Source organism: Telopea speciosissima, chromosome 2 (assembly GCF_018873765.1).
Source record: "Telopea speciosissima isolate NSW1024214 ecotype Mountain lineage chromosome 2, Tspe_v1, whole genome shotgun sequence".
In the NCBI taxonomy this organism is placed as follows: Eukaryota; Viridiplantae; Streptophyta; class Magnoliopsida; order Proteales; family Proteaceae; genus Telopea; species Telopea speciosissima.
The window spans coordinates 75483307-75502706 of NC_057917.1; the positions used below are offsets into that span (position 1 = coordinate 75483307).

The following is a 19400-nucleotide window of genomic DNA, read 5'->3' on the forward strand; positions in this document are numbered from 1 at the left end:
CCCTTAAAAATATCCCCCACATTTCACCATAGTTTTTTTAACTATTTACAACCTAACCTCAAATGAAGAGCATATAACTAAAGCTCTTAGAGGACCTAGCCCCTCTCCTCAAATTTTTTTGACACGCCTCGATGAAGTGATAGTGAAATCTTACTTCAAAGCAAAGTTTTCACTATGATTTTGGAAGGTGAGATGCTTATATCTTCGACCTCTCATGTATCAGACATTTGGATTGCATTTGTTATGCTTTTCAAGAAATCGTACATATCTTCCTTTTTTTTTTGGGTAGAAGAAATCGTACATATCACAACCTTGATTTTATAAAGTCCACTATATGATTGCAAACGATTCAAATTGTAGCTCTATAGTTCATTATCTTTAACCACGATTTAGAGTTGAGATTTCTACGGTGTGGGGTACTTGGGACACAAAATATTGAGATTGAAATGAAATGATAAAAACACATTAAATAAATAGTAAGTCTAAATGTTTAAGATCATGGTTGGAAGGCTACGGTTGCATCAGATATGATTTATTACGTTGTGTTTGGTATGCATTACCATAGACTGATCTTTTACTTGCCTCATATATCATATCTGTGTTTCAGGCTTTTAGGTGCCCTTGTAGATAGTCAGAAAATCCCTTTCTTTGTCGAAGCTGCGGCCATATACAACCAGTTTCAAGAAATCTCAACTGGGCCAGATGTGACCAAATACAACCAGGTTCACAACGAAGCTACCCTCTACAAATTCCTCTCTCTCTCTCTCTCTCTCCCCTAGTCTCACTCTTCAGATTTTCATCTTAGTCACCCTTGAGGTTGTGTTTGGTTGAATAGAAATGGATAGACAAGGAAAGAAAAAGAAAAAAAAAATACGGGATAGAAAAGAAAATTTAAAAAAAAAACTTTTGAGCTATTTGTTTCCCAATAGAAGAATAAAAATATATTGAGAGAGGAGGGTTGGGTAACCCACCAGGTAGCTAGCCATTGTGCCTAATGAGAAGGGTTGGACTCAGAAGGCGGGGAAGTCATTTCTATAGGGAATCTTATGTCAAACCCCGGAACCCCCCTGGGAGGATTTAATGGCTGACCCGAATACCCGATGTATTCGGAGACCACCAGAATCCGGATGCAGTAAATACACGTCACAAGCACAACACAATTTCAAGATAACAAGTGTTACATTGATTAGAGTGCAGGGAAAGTAAAGTGTTATAAGTTTTATACATATTATTTACATTGAAAGTTTCAATAGCTCGATATTCCCAAGTTTACAATCATCGAGCCAACACATAACTATTCTGATAGTGAAAATTCATCCACCAAAAAGGATAGTATTAAACAAAAGAAAATAAAAAGATAACGCCACATCATCAGTCTCTATTCTCCAAGTAATCCTTTCTGCCACAAATGCATTCACCTGTAGGATCATCTAAAAAGAGAAAATTCCACAAAGGTGAGCTCCACTGAGCCCAGCAAGTAAAGGATAGACCACACACACACAAGCATGCATCCTAAATGCATGGGTTCAATTTTAATATTAAATCCATCCAACAAACAAATTTCTAAGTCGGGTCTGTGCTACGACAACAACTCGGGAGACATTCTCAGTTCCTTCTTAACCGCCCCAAGACATAACCTCAACTGTTGTAGGGAGCCCACAGTGGTCGTTAGTATTATATACCTTCCCACGGGTAGACCCCGATAATCATAGCCAGGACCCCATCCCGGCGTCCTTCAAACTCCTCAGTGACAGGGAGCTATGATCACCCAACACCTGAACCCCTGCAGGTAAGGGTTGTAGCATCAAGGAATGACATTCTTAACCATATGTGGTCTAAATGGCATAGTACGAGGTGTACAGTGCTCCCGCATCCCATACTACGACTCACCATACCTCTCGTTTCTAAACCAACTACGGTATCTAATCTATCACAACCATTCACATTGTCAACCATTCCGTATCATATCATTCACAACCATAAGTTATAAACAATGAAATCAATAAATATCATAAATAAAATATGAATTTAAATATGCAAATGATTCCTGGCAAATACATCTAAAAATGAAATAAACACTCTTAAAAGAAATCAAAGCCTACCCCCACTTACCTTGTTATGATTGTAATGGTGATGTTGGATTTTGTTTGGTGTCGGTGGTCGACGGGACTTGACGAGCGAATGGTAAGGTCCTACGAATATTTAACCATATCCGATGTTAAAAAGCGTCAAAAACCCTTGTGGAGTCCTAGGGTTATCCCGTGGTAAAGTTGGACAGGGTCTAGGATGTGTTTACAAGTGAAACAGCATCTCAGGTTGATGAGACAGTCAACCAGGACACCAACCTGAGATGGCAGTGGCTAAAAAATTGAAACAGTTATTCTCTGGTTGATGAACCAGTCAACTGGGACACCAACCTGAGATATAACAGGTGTAAAAATTAAGGCATTATTCTCTAGTTGATGGTTCAATCAACTGGGACATCGACCAGAGTTAGTAATAGGTGTAGAATTAAAATGACATTCTCTGGTTGATGACCCAGTCGATTAGGACATCGACCAGAGATGCACAACAACAACCTATAAATCAAAGAAAACATAATTTTTAATGGGGGGTTGAATCCACATTTAATTGATCATAGATGTTGTTTCTGTGATCATTACTATGAATAGAACCATGTTATGATTGATTTGTATGGAATAATTGAGGTTTTAAAGGTGGGTACAGCCATGAAGGTAATTTCATGAATCAGTCTTTGGATAAAACAATTCTATATGACTGAATATGAATCATTTATTTTAATTCAGTCCCTAGAGCTATGAATAGGTTAGTGCTAAGGTTAGCATAGAGTTAAGGTTTATATATACGTGGGTTTTAGCTTCTAATTCCATAAATTAAAATCCAATTTCATAAACTATAGGAATTGAAAGAACATGGTTCATTCCAAATCATCATGGATTTAGTAGGATCCACTATGATTAAATTAGAGAAAAGATGAGAAGAGGTGAGGATTTTATCTTAGGTTAGCAAATACTCCCTAATCCGGCACCCTTATTCTCCCTTTCTTCTTCTTCTTTTCTCTCCTTCTCTGTTTTAATTTCCTTTGCTAAGCTAAAACATTAGTCGATTGGACGGGGTGTTAATGGGTCTTAGTTTTTCTTTAATTGATTGTAGAGATTAGTATAGAAGGTTACAGTGGATAGGTTTAATTATTTTCTTTGTTAAGCTAATCTAAGTCGATTTGTAAATTTGATAAGTGTCATGTAAGTTTTTGATAGGTGTCATGTGAGTGGTTAATATGTGTCATTAACCTAATAACCCACATAATCCAAATTCAATTCTCATTCCAAATTTGTCTTTTTGTAAGATTTTGTTTGTTTAAACAATAAGTTGACCCCTACGTAGGTAATTGGACTTTGTGGGCCCCATGGGTCCTAGAATGTTGGGGAAAACATTCTAATCCAATATTCGGGGTGCGACGGCGAGATCCCCGACTCAAACATCGGGCTCCGCGCCTCAAAGAGCAAAATCCTTGGTGACACAATTCTCTGGTTGATGCAACAATCGAATAGTACAACAACCTGAGAATTCTGTATTTGTTTTCTTCGTGTCGGAACACCCAAAAGTTGATGCGGTTCGTATGCGAACCCACATGGACATAATTATAATACTAAAAACACCTAATACGAGGTTATGATCCCTTACCACGAGTTGTACATCTGTGTGTGGATCCCACAACCGCACGGGGAAGGTATCTGTCGTTTTACCTACAAGCGGCGTGTTACCACCGGGATTCCTTCTTTATCTTCGACCTGTTCGAACATCGAATCAATACTCCATAACGTGCACGGTGCTATGACCTCGGGTTTCGGATATGCATTTGGATTTAGGTTAGGGTTCGGATCAAAATTTGCTAGGCCGTAACATCTTATCCTCTCAGGTGCGGTGCATTGCCCAGTGTACCTATGTGGCACATCGAACGGTGCACAAAAATGTATGGAAACGTCTCACAGACATATAAATGGAATTCACCATGTAAGACCTCAAGTGCGGTGCACTGCCCAATGCACCTACGTGGCCCGTCTCGTGGGATGGGGAGGGCAGGCGAAAGTAGAGGAGTCGAATTGTGGCAGGAATGGGTTTTCGATCGGTGGGTTTTTGGTCGGGGGTCTTGAATCTTGATGGGTCTGCTTGTGTAGAAACTAGAAACCCAACCACCAGGAATTTTTATCACCTGCGGTTCCCCTGCCCGGTATGGTTCCCTAGTGCCTCTAATAAAAGGTGGGGTGGACACCACCCAGGCAGTGTGTTCGATCAGAGGGTGGAATGGTCATTTTAGTCTCCTATGAGAGGAACCATACAATCGTACCGATCAACGAAGAATCATTATCACTTCCAATTTCTGCCAGCTCCAATTCCTTCCAATCCCTCACATAGGAACGGAAATGACTATCTTACCCACTGCCCCGACACATTGGGGTAGGGTGGTCATTTTTGCTCTTATGTGAGGGATTGGAGGGAATTGGAGAGGGGGCAACGAATTGGAAATGATAAAAATTCGTCAGCGAAACTCAAGGGATAAAGGTCCATTTGAGTCTTTGACACTTAGAGACGTGAGAGCGAGGTCCGGCAAAGACTTTAAGTCACTTAACCTACTTCTTTAGCGCAGACATCAAATCGTTCTTCACGGGGCTCTGGAGTGGCTGCTCTTGATCGTAAATGGAATCTCTAGTTGTTGTGAATGGTTTCATCGTTTCCCTCCTTTCTGAACAGCTTTAGAAATATTGTCATCATGAAGGGAAACATGGTTTCGACAATTGCAGCAACTTTACAACCGAGGCTCAATCCATTCCGCCATCGAAGGAAAAGCTTAACACTAATCCCTCACTGCTCAGAAAAATCGAAATCTCAGCGAAACGTCCTTGCTCAATACCGTTGAGGACTTCTGTCGAGCGGTTTGTGTGTTCCATTTACTTCACCTTCCCTTCCATGGTGGGTTACACGTGGATGGGGAGCTTCCTCGCACAGTCAAACACATCAAGTCTCAAGACACCGAGTTTGGGATTTTAGGCTTTACCACATCATCATCATCATCCACTGTTCGTTCCTTGTATCGTTTCGATATCTACGGTGCCGTAGAAGCAGCAGCTCATTCTCAGCTGGGTTTGGCTCTCACGTCCTTCTTCCTAGGAGACTGCTTCCACCGTCAAGTGAGGGAATTAACATCAAGGTAGGGGTTTATGCCCTACTTCCAATGGCCATTGTCCCTTGTCTGCATTCATTTTGTGCATTTGCTATTGCTTTACTGTGGGTTTTCATAGGTCTTATCAATTTTGTATTGGCTATTGTGATTCTGGGTTTATAGTGTTATCTATCTTCATTTATGAAAACGTATTTCTGTTCGGTGGTTTCCTTTGATTTTGTGGCCTGTAAATATGATTATTTTTTATTTTCACTGGACTTAGATTGAGTCTTGATTATGATTTTTGTCCAGAGTTATGATTCTTGTCTATTTTTCCCCCCTGTAATTAGACCAAGCCCTGTGACTGTGATTTGTTTGAATGATGACTGCTGTAGTTACTATTGATAATGTTTCTACCATCTCTGGTTCAAGTTCATGCCATGTTTTTCAAATTGACCTGTGTCATGCCTTTTTTTTTTTTCTTTAGCAATAACCTTCTGGTTTCACTGAATTTGGTTCCTGTTCTTAATTGGAGAATTCCAAACTGCATCTCTGTTTTAATTTTTGGCTGAATCAATCATTAATGAAATGTAAGCCCCATGGTTGTTTTTTGATGACAATGCTTCTTGAAAATTCAAACTACTGCATTGTTGGATGTACTCAAAGCATTTTACCAAAACCCTTAAGACAGAATATTTTCTTTGGACCTAAATAATTTTGTTGCTTTGTTTTTCATCTCTGACTTCTTTGTGATATTGGACTTGGATTGTGGCTTATTGTTCGTCACTCACTCAACAGAGCGTCTAAGGGACTAACGATTTTCAATGTCATTCGTCTATGACAGATTCTCCTTGGTAGAAAAACCAGCTGGAATTTGGGAAAGTAAAACACTTGCAAGAAGGGTAGCCAAGTGTCAAAATGTCCATCAAAAGTGACGAGGAAGATGATTTAAACCTCCTGACCTTTTTACAAGGAGATGTGTTGGAGGTAGAAGAAAAGGAAAGAGCAGCAGTGATAGTTGGGGAAGACACAGATGCACAGGAGGAGCTACAGCAGCAGTACTACCTTGATTCAATAAAATCAAATGTGATAATTAGGCAACTCCCATCTGAAGGAATCCCCTTCAAACTCTGGCCTGCAGCAAAATCTCTAGTCACCCTTCTGGACAGATACCGACTTCAACCCAGCAGCAGCCCCCTCACTCTGATATTCTCTGCCTTCTCCAATGCCAGTCAACACAGTCCTCTCCGTATCCTCGAACTTGGCTCAGGTACTGGTTTGGTTGGAATTACTGCTGCTGCCACCCTCGGTGCCAATGTTACCCTCACTGATCTCCCTCATGTAGTCCCTAATCTCCAATTTAATGTTGATGCCAACTACAACACATTGACCTTGCATGGTGGAAGCATTAATGTGGCAGCACTTAGCTGGGGAGAGGCCAAGGATATGGAATCAATAGGCTGTGAGTTTGATCTCTTATTGGCTTCGGATGTAGTCTATCATGACCATCTTTTTGACCCTCTTCTCAAGACTCTCCAATTTTACTTGAGAAACAACACAGTATTCTTGATGGCCCATTTGAAGAGGTGGAAGAAGAAGGACTCGGTCTTCTTCAAGAAGGCAAGAAAGCTGTTTGACATTGGCATGATACATTCAGATCCTCCTTCCCCTGGCTCTCGTATTGGTGTGGTTGTTTACCGTTTCAAATGTAAGTGTCAAGATGGGAGCAAGTCCCAAAATTAACGTATGTTCTCTGATGACATGTGTATGAACTGTGTTCGAACAAGATTTTGAAACTTTGTTGCATGTACTCCTTCCTCTTTATCTGGAGAAGTATGTAGTTGTACTTTGGAAGAAATACTTCTCAAGCTTGTTAATGGTCCCTGAATGTTCCTGGTAGAACTTGTTATGTACCCATTCTTCTTAGTGAACATCCTCTACTCTACAATTGACCATTGGAATTCAACTGTATTTTTTATTTGGCAGGTGCTACCTCTAATACAACATTAAATTGGGATACTGTTCTAATAAAATGTTATAGGTTGCTGCCTTTTTTTGAATTTGGGGCTACCAGCTTCATTGGAACCTTTGTTGACAACAGAGAGGTTAGTGTCACCCTTCTCTTCTTTTTAACCTTTATTGTCTTTTATACTTTTAATGAAATTACCTTGTACAACTTTTTGACATACAAGGACCAGTGGGGAAAATGCTTTTTTGCCTTTCTATGCTTCCTGTCTAGTTGTGAACAATCTTCTTCAAAGGCTAATTTAGCCTTTTGGGATGAAGCATATAACTCTCTTCTTAAGCTGTTGTAATTACACCAAACACACCCTCTAATCAGTTGAGCTTTAAGGATGTGCATGTAGTGCAAACAGATGGTTCAGTTTGTATTGAAGCCACAATCATGACTGTCTTTTTCAAAATCCTTAAACAATGGCCTGTGGACCTTTAGTCTTGGTTGCTAACCCACGATAGAACTGTAAGGATTTGAATAATTACAAAAATAAGATAGTGGAATGGCAGGAGAAGTGTACAGGAAATGAACATGGAGACGGAGTATGAACACATTGTTTAATAAGTAAAATGAATTTGAGGATTTGGGATAGAGAAACATTTCAACATAACAGAAAAGATTAAGAAATGTTCTTCAATACCACATTGAGTTTCTTGACAGGTCTAATCCATGAACTGCGTATGACTGAAGATTTCGTTAACACTCCTCCAAATGTAGCATATATGTATCCCATGACATATTCTGTGCTCAGTTGTTCTGATAGTCCATGGTAGCCCATCTATAAGCCTCATCATCAACATACTGGAGGTATCCCGACCTAGTGAATGACTAACAGCGACTGAAATTGGGTGGAACCAACACAAATACTTGGGCCAAATACGAGAATATGCTGTCGACAAAAGATGACCCAGCAGGGCCAGCACCTGTTCCACCTCTGTCAAATAAAAATACAAGAAATTAATTCCAATGTTACGAAGGAGGATCATTCTTCCTTAACATGGGCAATGAATATTTCTGGGTTTTGTTTGTATTTCTATTTCCGTATCCTTGATATTATCTCCTCCTGTAAATAACTGAGGTCCAATGTGGCCTGAGTTTGGAAAACTAAAGAGACTCCAGCTTTTGGATTTGACTTTCAACTCTCTCTGGACCCATTCCAAGTGATTTGTCAAGGATTAAAAACTTGGATGTTTTGGATTTGTTGCATAATAATCTATCAGGAACCATAACCCATTCCTTGATCAATCTCAACTTTCTTTCAAATTTCAGTGTTCCTAACCTTCGCACGCTCAAGCTTTGAGGAGAACTCTGCACACTTAACACCGAAATACAACACTTGAGGTAACTAACATTTAAGGAAACTATGTATTCCTAATGTTACTACGTTTGTGATACCAAGCACAAAGGGTGTTAAGGAATTGTTAACATATATGAATGATGAAGTGGCCAAAATGTCTCATTCTCTTATATATAAAAAAAGGGAAAAAGAACTCTGTTCGGGAGTGTGGTCTATGCTAATGCTCCCATGAGTCTATCTCTCTCCTCCCCATATGAAAAGATAGCTCTGTCCCCTTATTTTAAGGAGGAGAAAGATAGACACATGGGAGTGCTGGCGTAGGCCACACCCCTGGACGGAAAACTGCTTCCCATAAAAAAATTTCAATTAAAAAAATATGATTCAACATCATATTTCTACATTTTATTAACCCTGATTTGGATCATGACCATTCATATGACATTTTAAATCATGACAAACTTCATGGTACAATCTGATCTAATATCACACCATCAATATCTTCAAAAAGATTATAATTAGAATGATATGATTTTTTTTTTGTAATTATTGAAATGGTATGATTCAACTATAGTGTTTTAACATTTTAATTGTTTGGTTTGGTTTGTGACATTTTAATTAGTATTTAAATCATAAAATACAATAGTACAAAGTACAAATCAATCTACGATCAAATGGTCTTAAATTTTTAAAAGATTTTTAATTAGTTAAATTATTATATTTTAATATTTTTAAACTTTGATTTGTATCAAAACCGTTCATTTAACATTTTTAATGATGATTTAAAATTCTAAACCCTAGACCCACCCAAACCCTGAAATTTTGGATGCAGGCTTGGAGTAGGGTCCAACTTGCTAGGCCAGACTTAACTTGCACCCCTATTCCATACCATTGAAAGCCCATTGGAAGACTGATTGATCCAAACTCTAGCCTACTACTTCAAAGGATCATGTTAGAACCAAGCAAGGAAGAAGACACAACACGTGGTAGTGGTAGTAGTACGTACTACCATTCTCATCAGGATTTTAAAACACTGAATCAAGGATGGAATCGATCAATGCCAATTCCAATCTAGATTGAGTATGAATCAGTCGAAGTCAGTCTCCAAGAACCTTAAAATCGATCCTTAGATTCAAAAACAGAGAATTTCTAAGGGTTTTGAGTGTGAATCGGCCATAACAAATCGATCAGAATTAAGATCAGTTACAGCTGATTCTGATTTGAATTGATTGACCGATCGGATTCTAGATTCTTAAAACCATGATTCTCATTTGGGTACGTAACGAGACAAATCATGATGATGCAATGATTGTTTTATGCCTGTATCTCTCCTTAAATTCATTTTTTCATTCGTTTTATTTACATACAAACAGATAATGCGTTGTCTATAGTCTCCACTTTCCCAATTCACTCGTCAACCATTTTCATCAGGAAAAAAAACTCACCTGTTACTCAAAATTAAATAAGTTTTTCACAGAGATTAGAGAAGAGAGAAAAATTTATCGCAACAAAAACAAAAGAAAAAGGGAAAATTACATGCCCTCCTTAAATTATGGCCTATTATATATTCCTCCCATGATTTTTTTCCAATTACACTCCGACCCTTTCTCATTTGAAGAAAATTATTATTACACCCATGCCATTAGCGTCCATCTGTTAAATGTTGACGTTGCTTAGTAATATTTTTCACATTTCCCCTCCCATGAGATGACCCTTTTACCTTTCTTCTTCCTCCTCTTCCTCCTCCTCCTCCTGCAACTCCGCCCCCACCCTGCTCCTGCAAACTCTGATTTTAGGCGCTGGTAGTTACTTCAGGAAAGGTTTCAGTAGGTGGGAGATGAATTTTGGAACAAGAAAAAGGGTTCATGAGAAGAACACGGCAGAATCCATCGAGGATTACAAGCCTGCCGAAAGAGGAACCAATGCATCTGCTGTGACGAATCTCTTTGGGAGCTTGATCTGGTAATCTTATTGTCTGAGAGATTGAAGAACTTGCGGGTTTCTTTTACTTCCTGACCCGCTTTGTAAGGGAGAGCATCAGCCTGGTGGGTACCATTTTTCTGAAGCAACAGAGTTCCATGAGTTGCAGACAGCGCTGAAAAGGATGTTATCGACGATGGGAAGACGTTGTAAGACTAAACCCAAGTGTTTCTTCGGAAGCTCAGACCAGTCTGCTTCAAATGCCGCCATTAATGAGATCAGAAATAAAACAAGTGAAGAAGAGAACACTACGAAGCGACATCGATTACAGGAAAAGCAGTCAGAATTGGGAATTTTTGAGACATGTGAGAAACACAAGAAGGCTATCCGCGTGTATCTAACAAACAGTAACTTGTAGAGTAGAAATGCCCCCCCTTCCGCCGCTGCAACTCCGGCTGCTCCACCCTTTCCCTGCTTATCACCTTATTCAATCATCTCCTTGGCGTGGTTGATCCAGATTAGCATACATATGACGGCGGATCAGGGAGACGGTTCTCGTTTCAAGATCTTCTGTGCCATATAGATCATGGAGGAATCTGTAAGGGGTATCCCGATTGGCTCTCAACGTCTTCGCCTCTACGGTAATCAAATCTATAGTTCTGAGATCTCCTTGAGCAAAGTATTTCGACAGCTATCCTTCTCTGCTACTTACTTAGGATCGGGTGATATTAAGGGGAGTTTTGCTCCCTGCCGCTACACTTTAGGGTCATTGTCAAGATTTTCTGCAACTCCAATCTTCTTCGTTTTTATATTTTGGTTTTTGGGGTCAGGATTCTATTTTCTTGGGGTTGCAAAATGAAGAGACAGAGATGGAGAGGAAAGGAAGAGTTAAACCGTGACAGGAGAGAGATTCAGGAAAATAAAAAAGAAAAAGGGGCATGGAGATACATATTTTGGGGAAGAAAGAGGGTTTCAAGGTTTTGGTTTTCTTCTCAGAGAAAAGGGGTTGGAGCCCCAGACTCTCCTGGTTTTCTTTATACTTTTCATTTCTTGCACCCGCCACATGTTCTTGCCAGTTAAGCAATCTCCTCAGTGAAAACTTTAACCGGCGGCGGTAGTGGTGGCAGCGGTGATGGTGGTGGTGCTGGGTGTAGGAGGAAAGATAGTTATGGTGTTTTAGATTGAAGATGTAGACAAGGGTAGCATTGTAAATTTTTTTCAGATGTTTTAATATAAGGGTAAAATAGTCTTTTCGAAACTAAAACTAACAATTGGCCAACTCTCTCAGCCATAGGGGGTTTGAATATAATTGGATAAAATCTAGGAGAGAATATGTAATTAAGTCATAGTACAGGGAGGGATTGTAATTTTTCCAAACAAATATAATTTTAAAATGTAACCAAAACAAAATAAATATAAATTGGAGAAAATCCAGGGGAAATTTCTCCCCTTCCCCCCTCTCTCTCTCTCCCGCGTTACTTAACTTAACGCTCCTTTTTCAAGTGCTCTCCATAATATCACTGATCGCTTTGCGAGGCGGAGAGGAATGAATCCACGCAGGAAGGAGTAACGGCACAAGCTCATCTAAGCTCAGGTATGTTATTCTTTGAGCTTTTCGTGTTATTTGTTATTTGGATTCTGGGTTTTGTGTTTTTTTTTGCTTCGTTTCTCATTTTGGTTCTTTCAGATGTTTTCGTTTAGAAATGTTCTCTTAAATTGATGATTAACTTCTGGATTTGTTTGCCCCCCGAGATAATATGTTTCTAGTATTTGTTTCCCTTTAGGATTTGCATCTTCTTCTGGAACTTGATTCATTTTATGGATATTATCATAGAGCGAAGAGCAGAACAATTTGTTCATTAATGATATGGAGTTAGTAATCCACTGGAAGCACTGTAAGAACTAACATGTTTGATTCCCACCATCTCTCTTCCCATGATTCAACTTGTTATAGTTAACTCCATTGTTTGAGGAGTTTTGTCTTTATAAATTTTTATAGGGGAAATCAAGGGAACAAAGAACATGCCATGCTATGCTTTCTTCATTCCATATAATGCAAAGATTTGTGTGTGTATGGGAGAGGGGGGGGGGGCGCTGAGTAGAACGCCAGTGTGATGGACCTGGATTGGTGTTGGGAATTGTTTGGAAGGTGATTACTATTATCTGGTTTACAAAGGGAAGCAAAACTTACTTGGGACCCCAAGGGGGTAGTTCAATTGGCAAGGACCAACACCTCACAATTAAGAGGTCATGAGTGCAACTCTCCTTGGGGGCTAACAATCTAAAAAAAACCTTGGGTTAAGAAGGAAGGGCAAAAAAAAGGTTTCTGGTCAGTCAATTAACAAAGAAGATTCATTAGAGGAGGTATGTATGGAAGCCAAAGAACCTTGCATAGGAATTCTAGAGAATACCCTATCTTCATTGACCTCTTGGAAGTTTCCTATGTAACACACCGTCAGGTGTTCTGATTATGGTTCGAGAACTCGCGAGATCTCGGCGAGTTTCTCAGTTTTTTGAGAAACCGAGATGAGATTGGATACGATACAAAATAATACGAGATCTTGGATCTCGGGTTGACCCATGGAAATGACCCATCTACTATGTATTTACTTACCTAACTCGATAAAACTCTTATATGCTTGCTGTGGAGCACTATATGCCACATTATAGCAACACTATGTCATGGGAAGACTATGTGACACTAGCGGGGATTGAATACTTGATTCAAAGTCATTTTATGTGATGATAGTTGTAACACTGTTAAACAGTTTGATATATCACTTTAACATTTCTAATTCTTATTTAAGTTGTTTAGCTATTAATTGAATGTTTTGTTTGCTTTCTATTACTAAATTATATGTATAGTAGGGTATTTTAGTACGTCATCGCCTACCAACCTATGGTCCAAATTGAAACTCATATTTGGACTTTGTTTTTGCAAAATTTGATAGTGTCATTGTGTTTAAATGCCTAAAATAGGTTGAATACCAAGTTTCAGACCCAAACTAGGTCTAAAACCCACTGAGTTGAGGCTTCGAGTCGGAAAAAAAATGCACCAACTCGGCGAGATCTCGACTCGACTCGGTTTTTCCAAGGGCCGAGTTGGTACCGAGATCCGAGTTTTAGTACCTTGGTTCTGATTGTCTGTTTGACAATCCTTATCAAACTTCTGTAGGAGGCCAGGGAGGACGAAACTCTAGGACTATTTAATCAAGAAAACTGTGTTGCTTTTATTATTATGAGAATATAATTTTTATTGTGTTTCTCATCTGTTTTCATTGTCCGAAACCTGACCTCATTTGGGCTAATATCTGTTCCATTGCTTTGAGTTGTTTGTATTTGCATCAATTACTAACTGCATTGGCACCAAGCTCACTTCTATGTCTAAGCATTATGTTAGGTCCTTATTATCATTAGGTGCCCGCTGTGCTAATTAAACTGGTGTGCCGTTTCTGGTACGTAGTGTTTGTTTTATATTTGCAAGTATTCATTGATTCTAAAACATCACCATAGCTGATGATAGTTTAAAGTATGAATATTCAACATCATTTCTTCTTTTGGGGTTTTGGACTCTGAGAGGATGGAAGAGATAGGTTGATTTAAAGATACAATATAAGGCAATGGTACTATTAGCATCTCGACCGCCATGATCCATTACTGTGATTTGTACTTTTTCTTCTATACGGTTCATGTATTTGTTTTTCCCCAAAATTTTATCATAAGCAATGCTGCCGAAGCCAAAAGTTTCATTGAAGCTGCAAATCCTTTATTGTTTATGGGGATTGGTAATCCAAAAGATTATTTCTGAAAACATCACAAATTGAGAGCAATCAGATTTTTGGGGATCTTATGAACTGAAAGATAGTATTGTGGGTGTCAACGATACTGTATCAATAGGATTGAGGGACCAAACACGGTTCATGTAAAAGAAACAAAGCGAATCAAGAATATAAATAAGGCGGCTGCTGAATCAAAACAAGTAAACTAGTTTTCATTTTCTATTCGATATGGTTGCAGGGATAATTCCCTCATACCACACACAACATTAGGATCTTGCCTTTGCATTCTTGAATCACAAACTATAAGAAGAGAATGATGCGTACTGTTCACTGGAGTCACGGAAGGAACCACCGCTTGACTGGAACTCGCCAGCGTCTCTGAATCACTGTAACAAGCAATGAACAATGAAGCTTCTAGGTTTCTCCCTCTTGATCTCTCACAATGTCTCTCAGTGATGGTGCCTATATGAAACCGTTTGAGACAGAGGGAGGACCTAGAGTCCTATTTATAAATAGTCAATGCAACCTCCCATCAAGGTAAGCTAAATAGTGTAGCACTCTATTTTCTATAGTTGGATAAGATTGTGTTTTCAATTATAAATCCAATTACTAACAATAGAGATACAGTTAGGTCAATTACTTAATTGGTCAGTGGGACATAATTAGCTATTAATTAAATTATTTCCTACAATGGTATGATTCTAATCTTCCTTTCCTTTCTCCTTCAATTGTGTGCTATTCTCTGTCTTAGCATGGTTATATTTTGCCGTGCTCATCCTTTCATTCCTACTAGTGACCTTTACAACATGTCACTTTACTCCATTTCTTTTCAACAGTTATTTAAGCTGCACATTCAATTATTATACTCCTTATTTCATGCTTTTTCTCTTAGGAATCTGTTGATGAAGAATGGGTGATTCTCTCCCTGAATGTAGATTAAATGAAATGGAAGGAAATGAATTGGATGGTAGTGAGGTATATGGTGAAGACGAAGTAGGTGTGAATTCTCCGGCTATGAATTTTGTTTTCACACAAGATGATGCAAATCTGGAGCCTTTTGTTGGAATGGAATTCAAATCAATGGAACAAGCGTATTTTTTTTATAATGAATATGCTAGGTCTATAGGATTTGGCACTTTGAAGAAAAATACTCGTCAATCTAGCTGGAATGGAGAATTTGTCGATGCAAATTTTGCTTGCACTAGATCTGGAAGAAAGAGAAAGTCAACTGGAGTCAGAAAGGACCGGCCTTGTCATAAGACAAATTGCATGGCTGGCATTCATGTGAAAAGAAAAGAAAATGGGCAATGGGTTCTAGTTGGTTTCATTAAAGAGCACAACCATAATCTTGTTCCAGCCAATACACAATACTTTCGAAGTCACAAGAAAATAGATCCAATTACTAAAAACAACATTGGTATCTTGCAAGCCTCTGGAGTACAGACAAATAATTTTTTTGCTCTGTTGTCTAAACAATGCATTAGTTGCCAAAATGTCAGTTGTCTTGAGAAAGACTTTAGGATTCAAATTGATAAAGATAAACGTTTACCTATAGACACAGAGGATGCTCAAGTGCTGCTTGAACAGTTTATTTGTATGCAAGAAGAGAATCCTAGCTTCTTTTATGCCATTGACTTGAATGATGAACAACGCCTGCGGAATGTGTTTTGGGTGGATGCAAAAAGCAGGCATGATTATATCAATTTTGGGGATGTAGTGTGTTTTGATACTACCTATGTCACAAACAAATACAAGATCCCATTTGCTCCTTTTATAGGAGTGAATAATCACTTCCAGTCCACATTGCTTGGTTGTGCTTTAATTGCTGATGAGTCTACAACGACATTTATTTGGCTAATGCGAACATGGCTTAGAGCAATGGGTGGGATAGCTCCTAAAGTGATAATAACTGACCAGGATAAGGGCATGAAAGCAGCTATTGAGGAAGTCTTTCCAATTGTACATCATCGACACTGTTTGTGGCATATATTAGGAAAGATCCCTGAGAAGCTTGGTCTTGTAACCAAGAGGCACACAGATTTTATGACCGAGTTTAATAAGTGCATTTATAGATCGTGGAAAGAAGAAGAATTTGAAAGTGAATGGGAGCAACTGCTCAACACATTTCAACTTAGAGATGATGAGTGGCTTAAGTCATTGTATGATGATCGCAGACATTGGGTGCCAGCTTATATTAGAGATACCTTTTTTGCTGGGATGGTTACTGCATCACGGCCTGAAAGTGTTATTTCTGTTTTTGACAAATATGTGCAGAAGAACACCACATTGAAAGAATTTGTTGATCAATACAAAGTCACTCTTCAGAATATGTATAAAGATGAAACTGATGCTGATTTTTCTACATGGCATGGAACGCCTGCATTGAGGTCTCACTCACCTTATGAGAAGCAAATGTCGAAAATCTGTACTCATGAAATTTTTAAGAAGTTTCAACTTGAGGTTATGGGAATAATTGCATGCCACATAAGAAAGGAGAAAGAAGATGGGGCCACCACAACATTTAGGGTTCAAGACTTTGAGGTGCAAGAAGAATTCAGAGTGGATTGGGATGAAAAAAATCAGAGGTTTCCTGTTTGTGTCGTATGTTTGAATTTAAAGGCTTTCTTTGCAGGCATGCAATGGTTGTTTTCCATCATGCAGCTGTGCCTGAAATCCCATCTCACTACATATTGAAGAGACGGACAGTAGATGCAAAGAGCAATTACTTCACAGGGCGGAGAACAATTGAAGTGCAATCTAAGGAGCAACGCTACAATGATTTATGTCAGCGGGCATTGATTTTTTTTGAATATGGGTCATTATCGCACGAGAGCTACAATGTTGCAATCTGTGCGCTGGAAGAAGCTACTAATGAATGTCTGGCTGTGAATAACTCTATTAAAGAGGCTACAAAGCCTCATGAATCAGGTACTCATTGTATTCAAAACATCAACAAAGAGAGTCTATGCAACAACAGAATGTTCACACTCAAGATGCTCGATTCTTTCATGACCACGACAGGAGGAGCTAAAAAGGCTTTGAAGGGTGGTGCAGATAAGAAGAGAAAGAGAGACAATGCCAATCAAAAGTCAAATGTTAGTTTCATATATTCTATTTTTTGTCTTTACAAACACACGAATACATATTATAGTGACTTTTTTGTTTTCCCCCTCTTTTCGGGTACTAAATGTAGGAACAGTTGAGCACAAGCTTGGCAATTTATGATGGTTGTGATCAGACACAACAACGAATGGAAGAGCAGGTAAGATATATTTTTATGACTACCAGATCTATGGTCCAAGTCCTTCACCATTGTATTACAATAATAAAAAATCTACGGCTTATTTGAATCACAGGAATCAGCATTAGGTGGACAGGATAGGGTGACATTGGCAGCCTCTCATCATGTGCAACAGAGAATGGAAGGTTAGGTAAATAAACTTCATGACTATCATGTTAATGATAACTCCTTGGTTATGATAATGTAATGATAAAAATTCTGGTTTATTTAATATATTCTTCAGTGGATACTGTAGTGGCCCGTTAACAGTTTATCATAGGGACACAATGTGCAAGACTTCTACCCAAGATGGTGGTAGTCCCTTTGTCATGTCTCACCTATTTGTTAACACAATGGTTTTACTAATTGTGTCACTTATATCTTATCTTTATTTATTTTTTCACTGTTTTTTCTTGGTTGGGGAATCGCTTTATCTGTATTAAATCATCACCAACTTCATGGATTCAATGGTATTGGCATTAATGAATGTTACTCATAATACTTCATATTACACCTTCCATGGCAGGTTTAGTTTTGACTGCGCAGGTTCATGTTTCTTTGCAATGTTCCAATTAAACCAATTCTCTTTCTCATGCCTTTTCTCCTTAAAACTATTTTTTCCCCAGGAGCAATGAATCAAGCTATGTAACTTGGAATATGTATGGGAAAGAAAATCTCCACTCTAATGGTGTCTCACCGTGACTGTCAGGATGGGGTTGTCATTTTTCTTTTTTTTTCTTTTTTTTTTTTTGGGGGGAAGAAGGCTGGATTGATCTTTAGTTCTTTTGTGTGTATTTTATTTTTGGGCAGGTATTCCTGAAATTTTTATAGTAGTGTGATCAATTTTAGGTTTCCCTTACTTATAGAGTTGCCATTTGTATTGGGTTTTGTTCATCTTCTCTGTTCTTTCTTTTTCCTTGTAAAATGCATTTAACGTGTCTGTTCCCAAGTGTACTTAAGGCAGCATTTTGTTAGAGAAGTATTTGGAGAAGAGCCCTGATATGCCCACAGGTAGGGGAATATTATTGCTCATCATGGTCGTACTTGAGTATACAGTAATGCCTTATAAACTTGCACAAATCATTGCCTGAAAGTAAGTTTGGGTTTGATGCCTTCCTACAAAATTTCTGGTCATGGTGGCATGTTCAGGGATGCCAAATTTGAGTCATAATCCTCTGAGACACCAAGAGGAGCTTATCGAGTTGATGGAAACGGTCGCAGTCAACTTCTTATGTACTAGGGCAGATGGAGATCAACCTTGAAACCCATGGAAGATATAATAGTGGTGACCCCAGAAAGCCACAAGACAGCTTCAGGGGAAAAAATGGAACTGGTTCTTCTACTACCGGTGGGCTAGGAGGGAAAAGTGATCCATCCATCCCTAAGACTTCCAATCAAGGTTTGGAAACCCAGAATCGATGATGGAGGCTAATCCTCCGTCAATTCTAATTTGAATCGGATTGTAATGAGCTTGAACCCTAAAAATTAAAGGGAGAATGTTCTCTGTGGTGCAGCATAGCCTGCGCCCAGGCACATGGGCAGCCTGGGCAAGGGGCTGGGTGGTCATTGTGCCCACCCCCATTTGCCTGGGCGCAGGCTGTGCTGTGGCACAGAGAACAGTGCCCCTAAATTAAATATGTAAAAAGTTTCAACAGATCGGTAAACGAATTTTAGCACAAAAGAATCATGAGTAGCAATTGCATTGTGAGTGTGTAGATTCAATTTTTGTTTTTTTTTGTGTAATTTTAAATGCCGTTTCACATTAGTCTTAGATTATAGAATCAGGTTAGTCATAAGAATAAAAAATCAAACTCTAAAACTTCATGTGGAAATCTCATTTCGTATTGGGCCTGAGAATTGAAGCACTTAGGGGTCTAAGATGGACGATACAACTCCCTTGATGCACTAGGTACTTCACCTTATCTATTATA

General features: G+C 38.8%; 2 protein-coding genes across 2 annotated transcripts; both read left to right on the forward strand.

Moving 5' to 3' along the window:
• The first annotated feature begins 5210 nt into the window (after positions 1 to 5210).
• Positions 5211 to 6976, forward strand: LOC122650038 (protein-lysine methyltransferase METTL21D-like). The gene is made up of 2 exons (XM_043843335.1): positions 5211 to 5230; positions 6027 to 6976. The coding sequence occupies exon 2, from the start codon at positions 6101 to 6103 to the stop codon at positions 6923 to 6925; it is 825 nt and encodes a 274-aa protein (XP_043699270.1). The 5' UTR covers positions 5211 to 5230; positions 6027 to 6100; the 3' UTR covers positions 6926 to 6976.
• Positions 6977 to 15098: 8122 nt separating this feature from the next.
• On the forward strand, positions 15099 to 17736 carry LOC122651112 (protein FAR-RED IMPAIRED RESPONSE 1-like). The gene is made up of 6 exons (XM_043844439.1): positions 15099 to 16774; positions 16822 to 17117; positions 17211 to 17284; positions 17383 to 17451; positions 17546 to 17615; positions 17714 to 17736. Exons 1-6 carry the CDS (start codon positions 15099 to 15101, stop codon positions 17734 to 17736), a joined length of 2208 nt encoding a protein of 735 aa, XP_043700374.1.
• The last annotated feature ends 1664 nt before the right edge of the window (positions 17737 to 19400 follow it).

Excerpts from the sequence above, each read along its gene's own strand:
- LOC122651112 (XM_043844439.1), top strand. The coding sequence starts at position 15,099 with ATGGGTGATTCTCTCCCTGAATGTAGATTAAATGAAATGGAAGGAAAT. Across the intron at positions 17,285-17,382 it reads ATGCCAATCAAAAGTCAAAT|GAACAGTTGAGCACAAGCTT; the intron begins GTTAGTTTCATA and ends TACTAAATGTAG. Across the intron at positions 17,616-17,713 it reads TGTGCAACAGAGAATGGAAG|TGGATACTGTAGTGGCCCGT; the intron begins GTTAGGTAAATA and ends TATATTCTTCAG.
- LOC122650038 (XM_043843335.1), top strand. The coding sequence starts at position 6,101 with ATGTCCATCAAAAGTGACGAGGAAGATGATTTAAACCTCCTGACCTTT.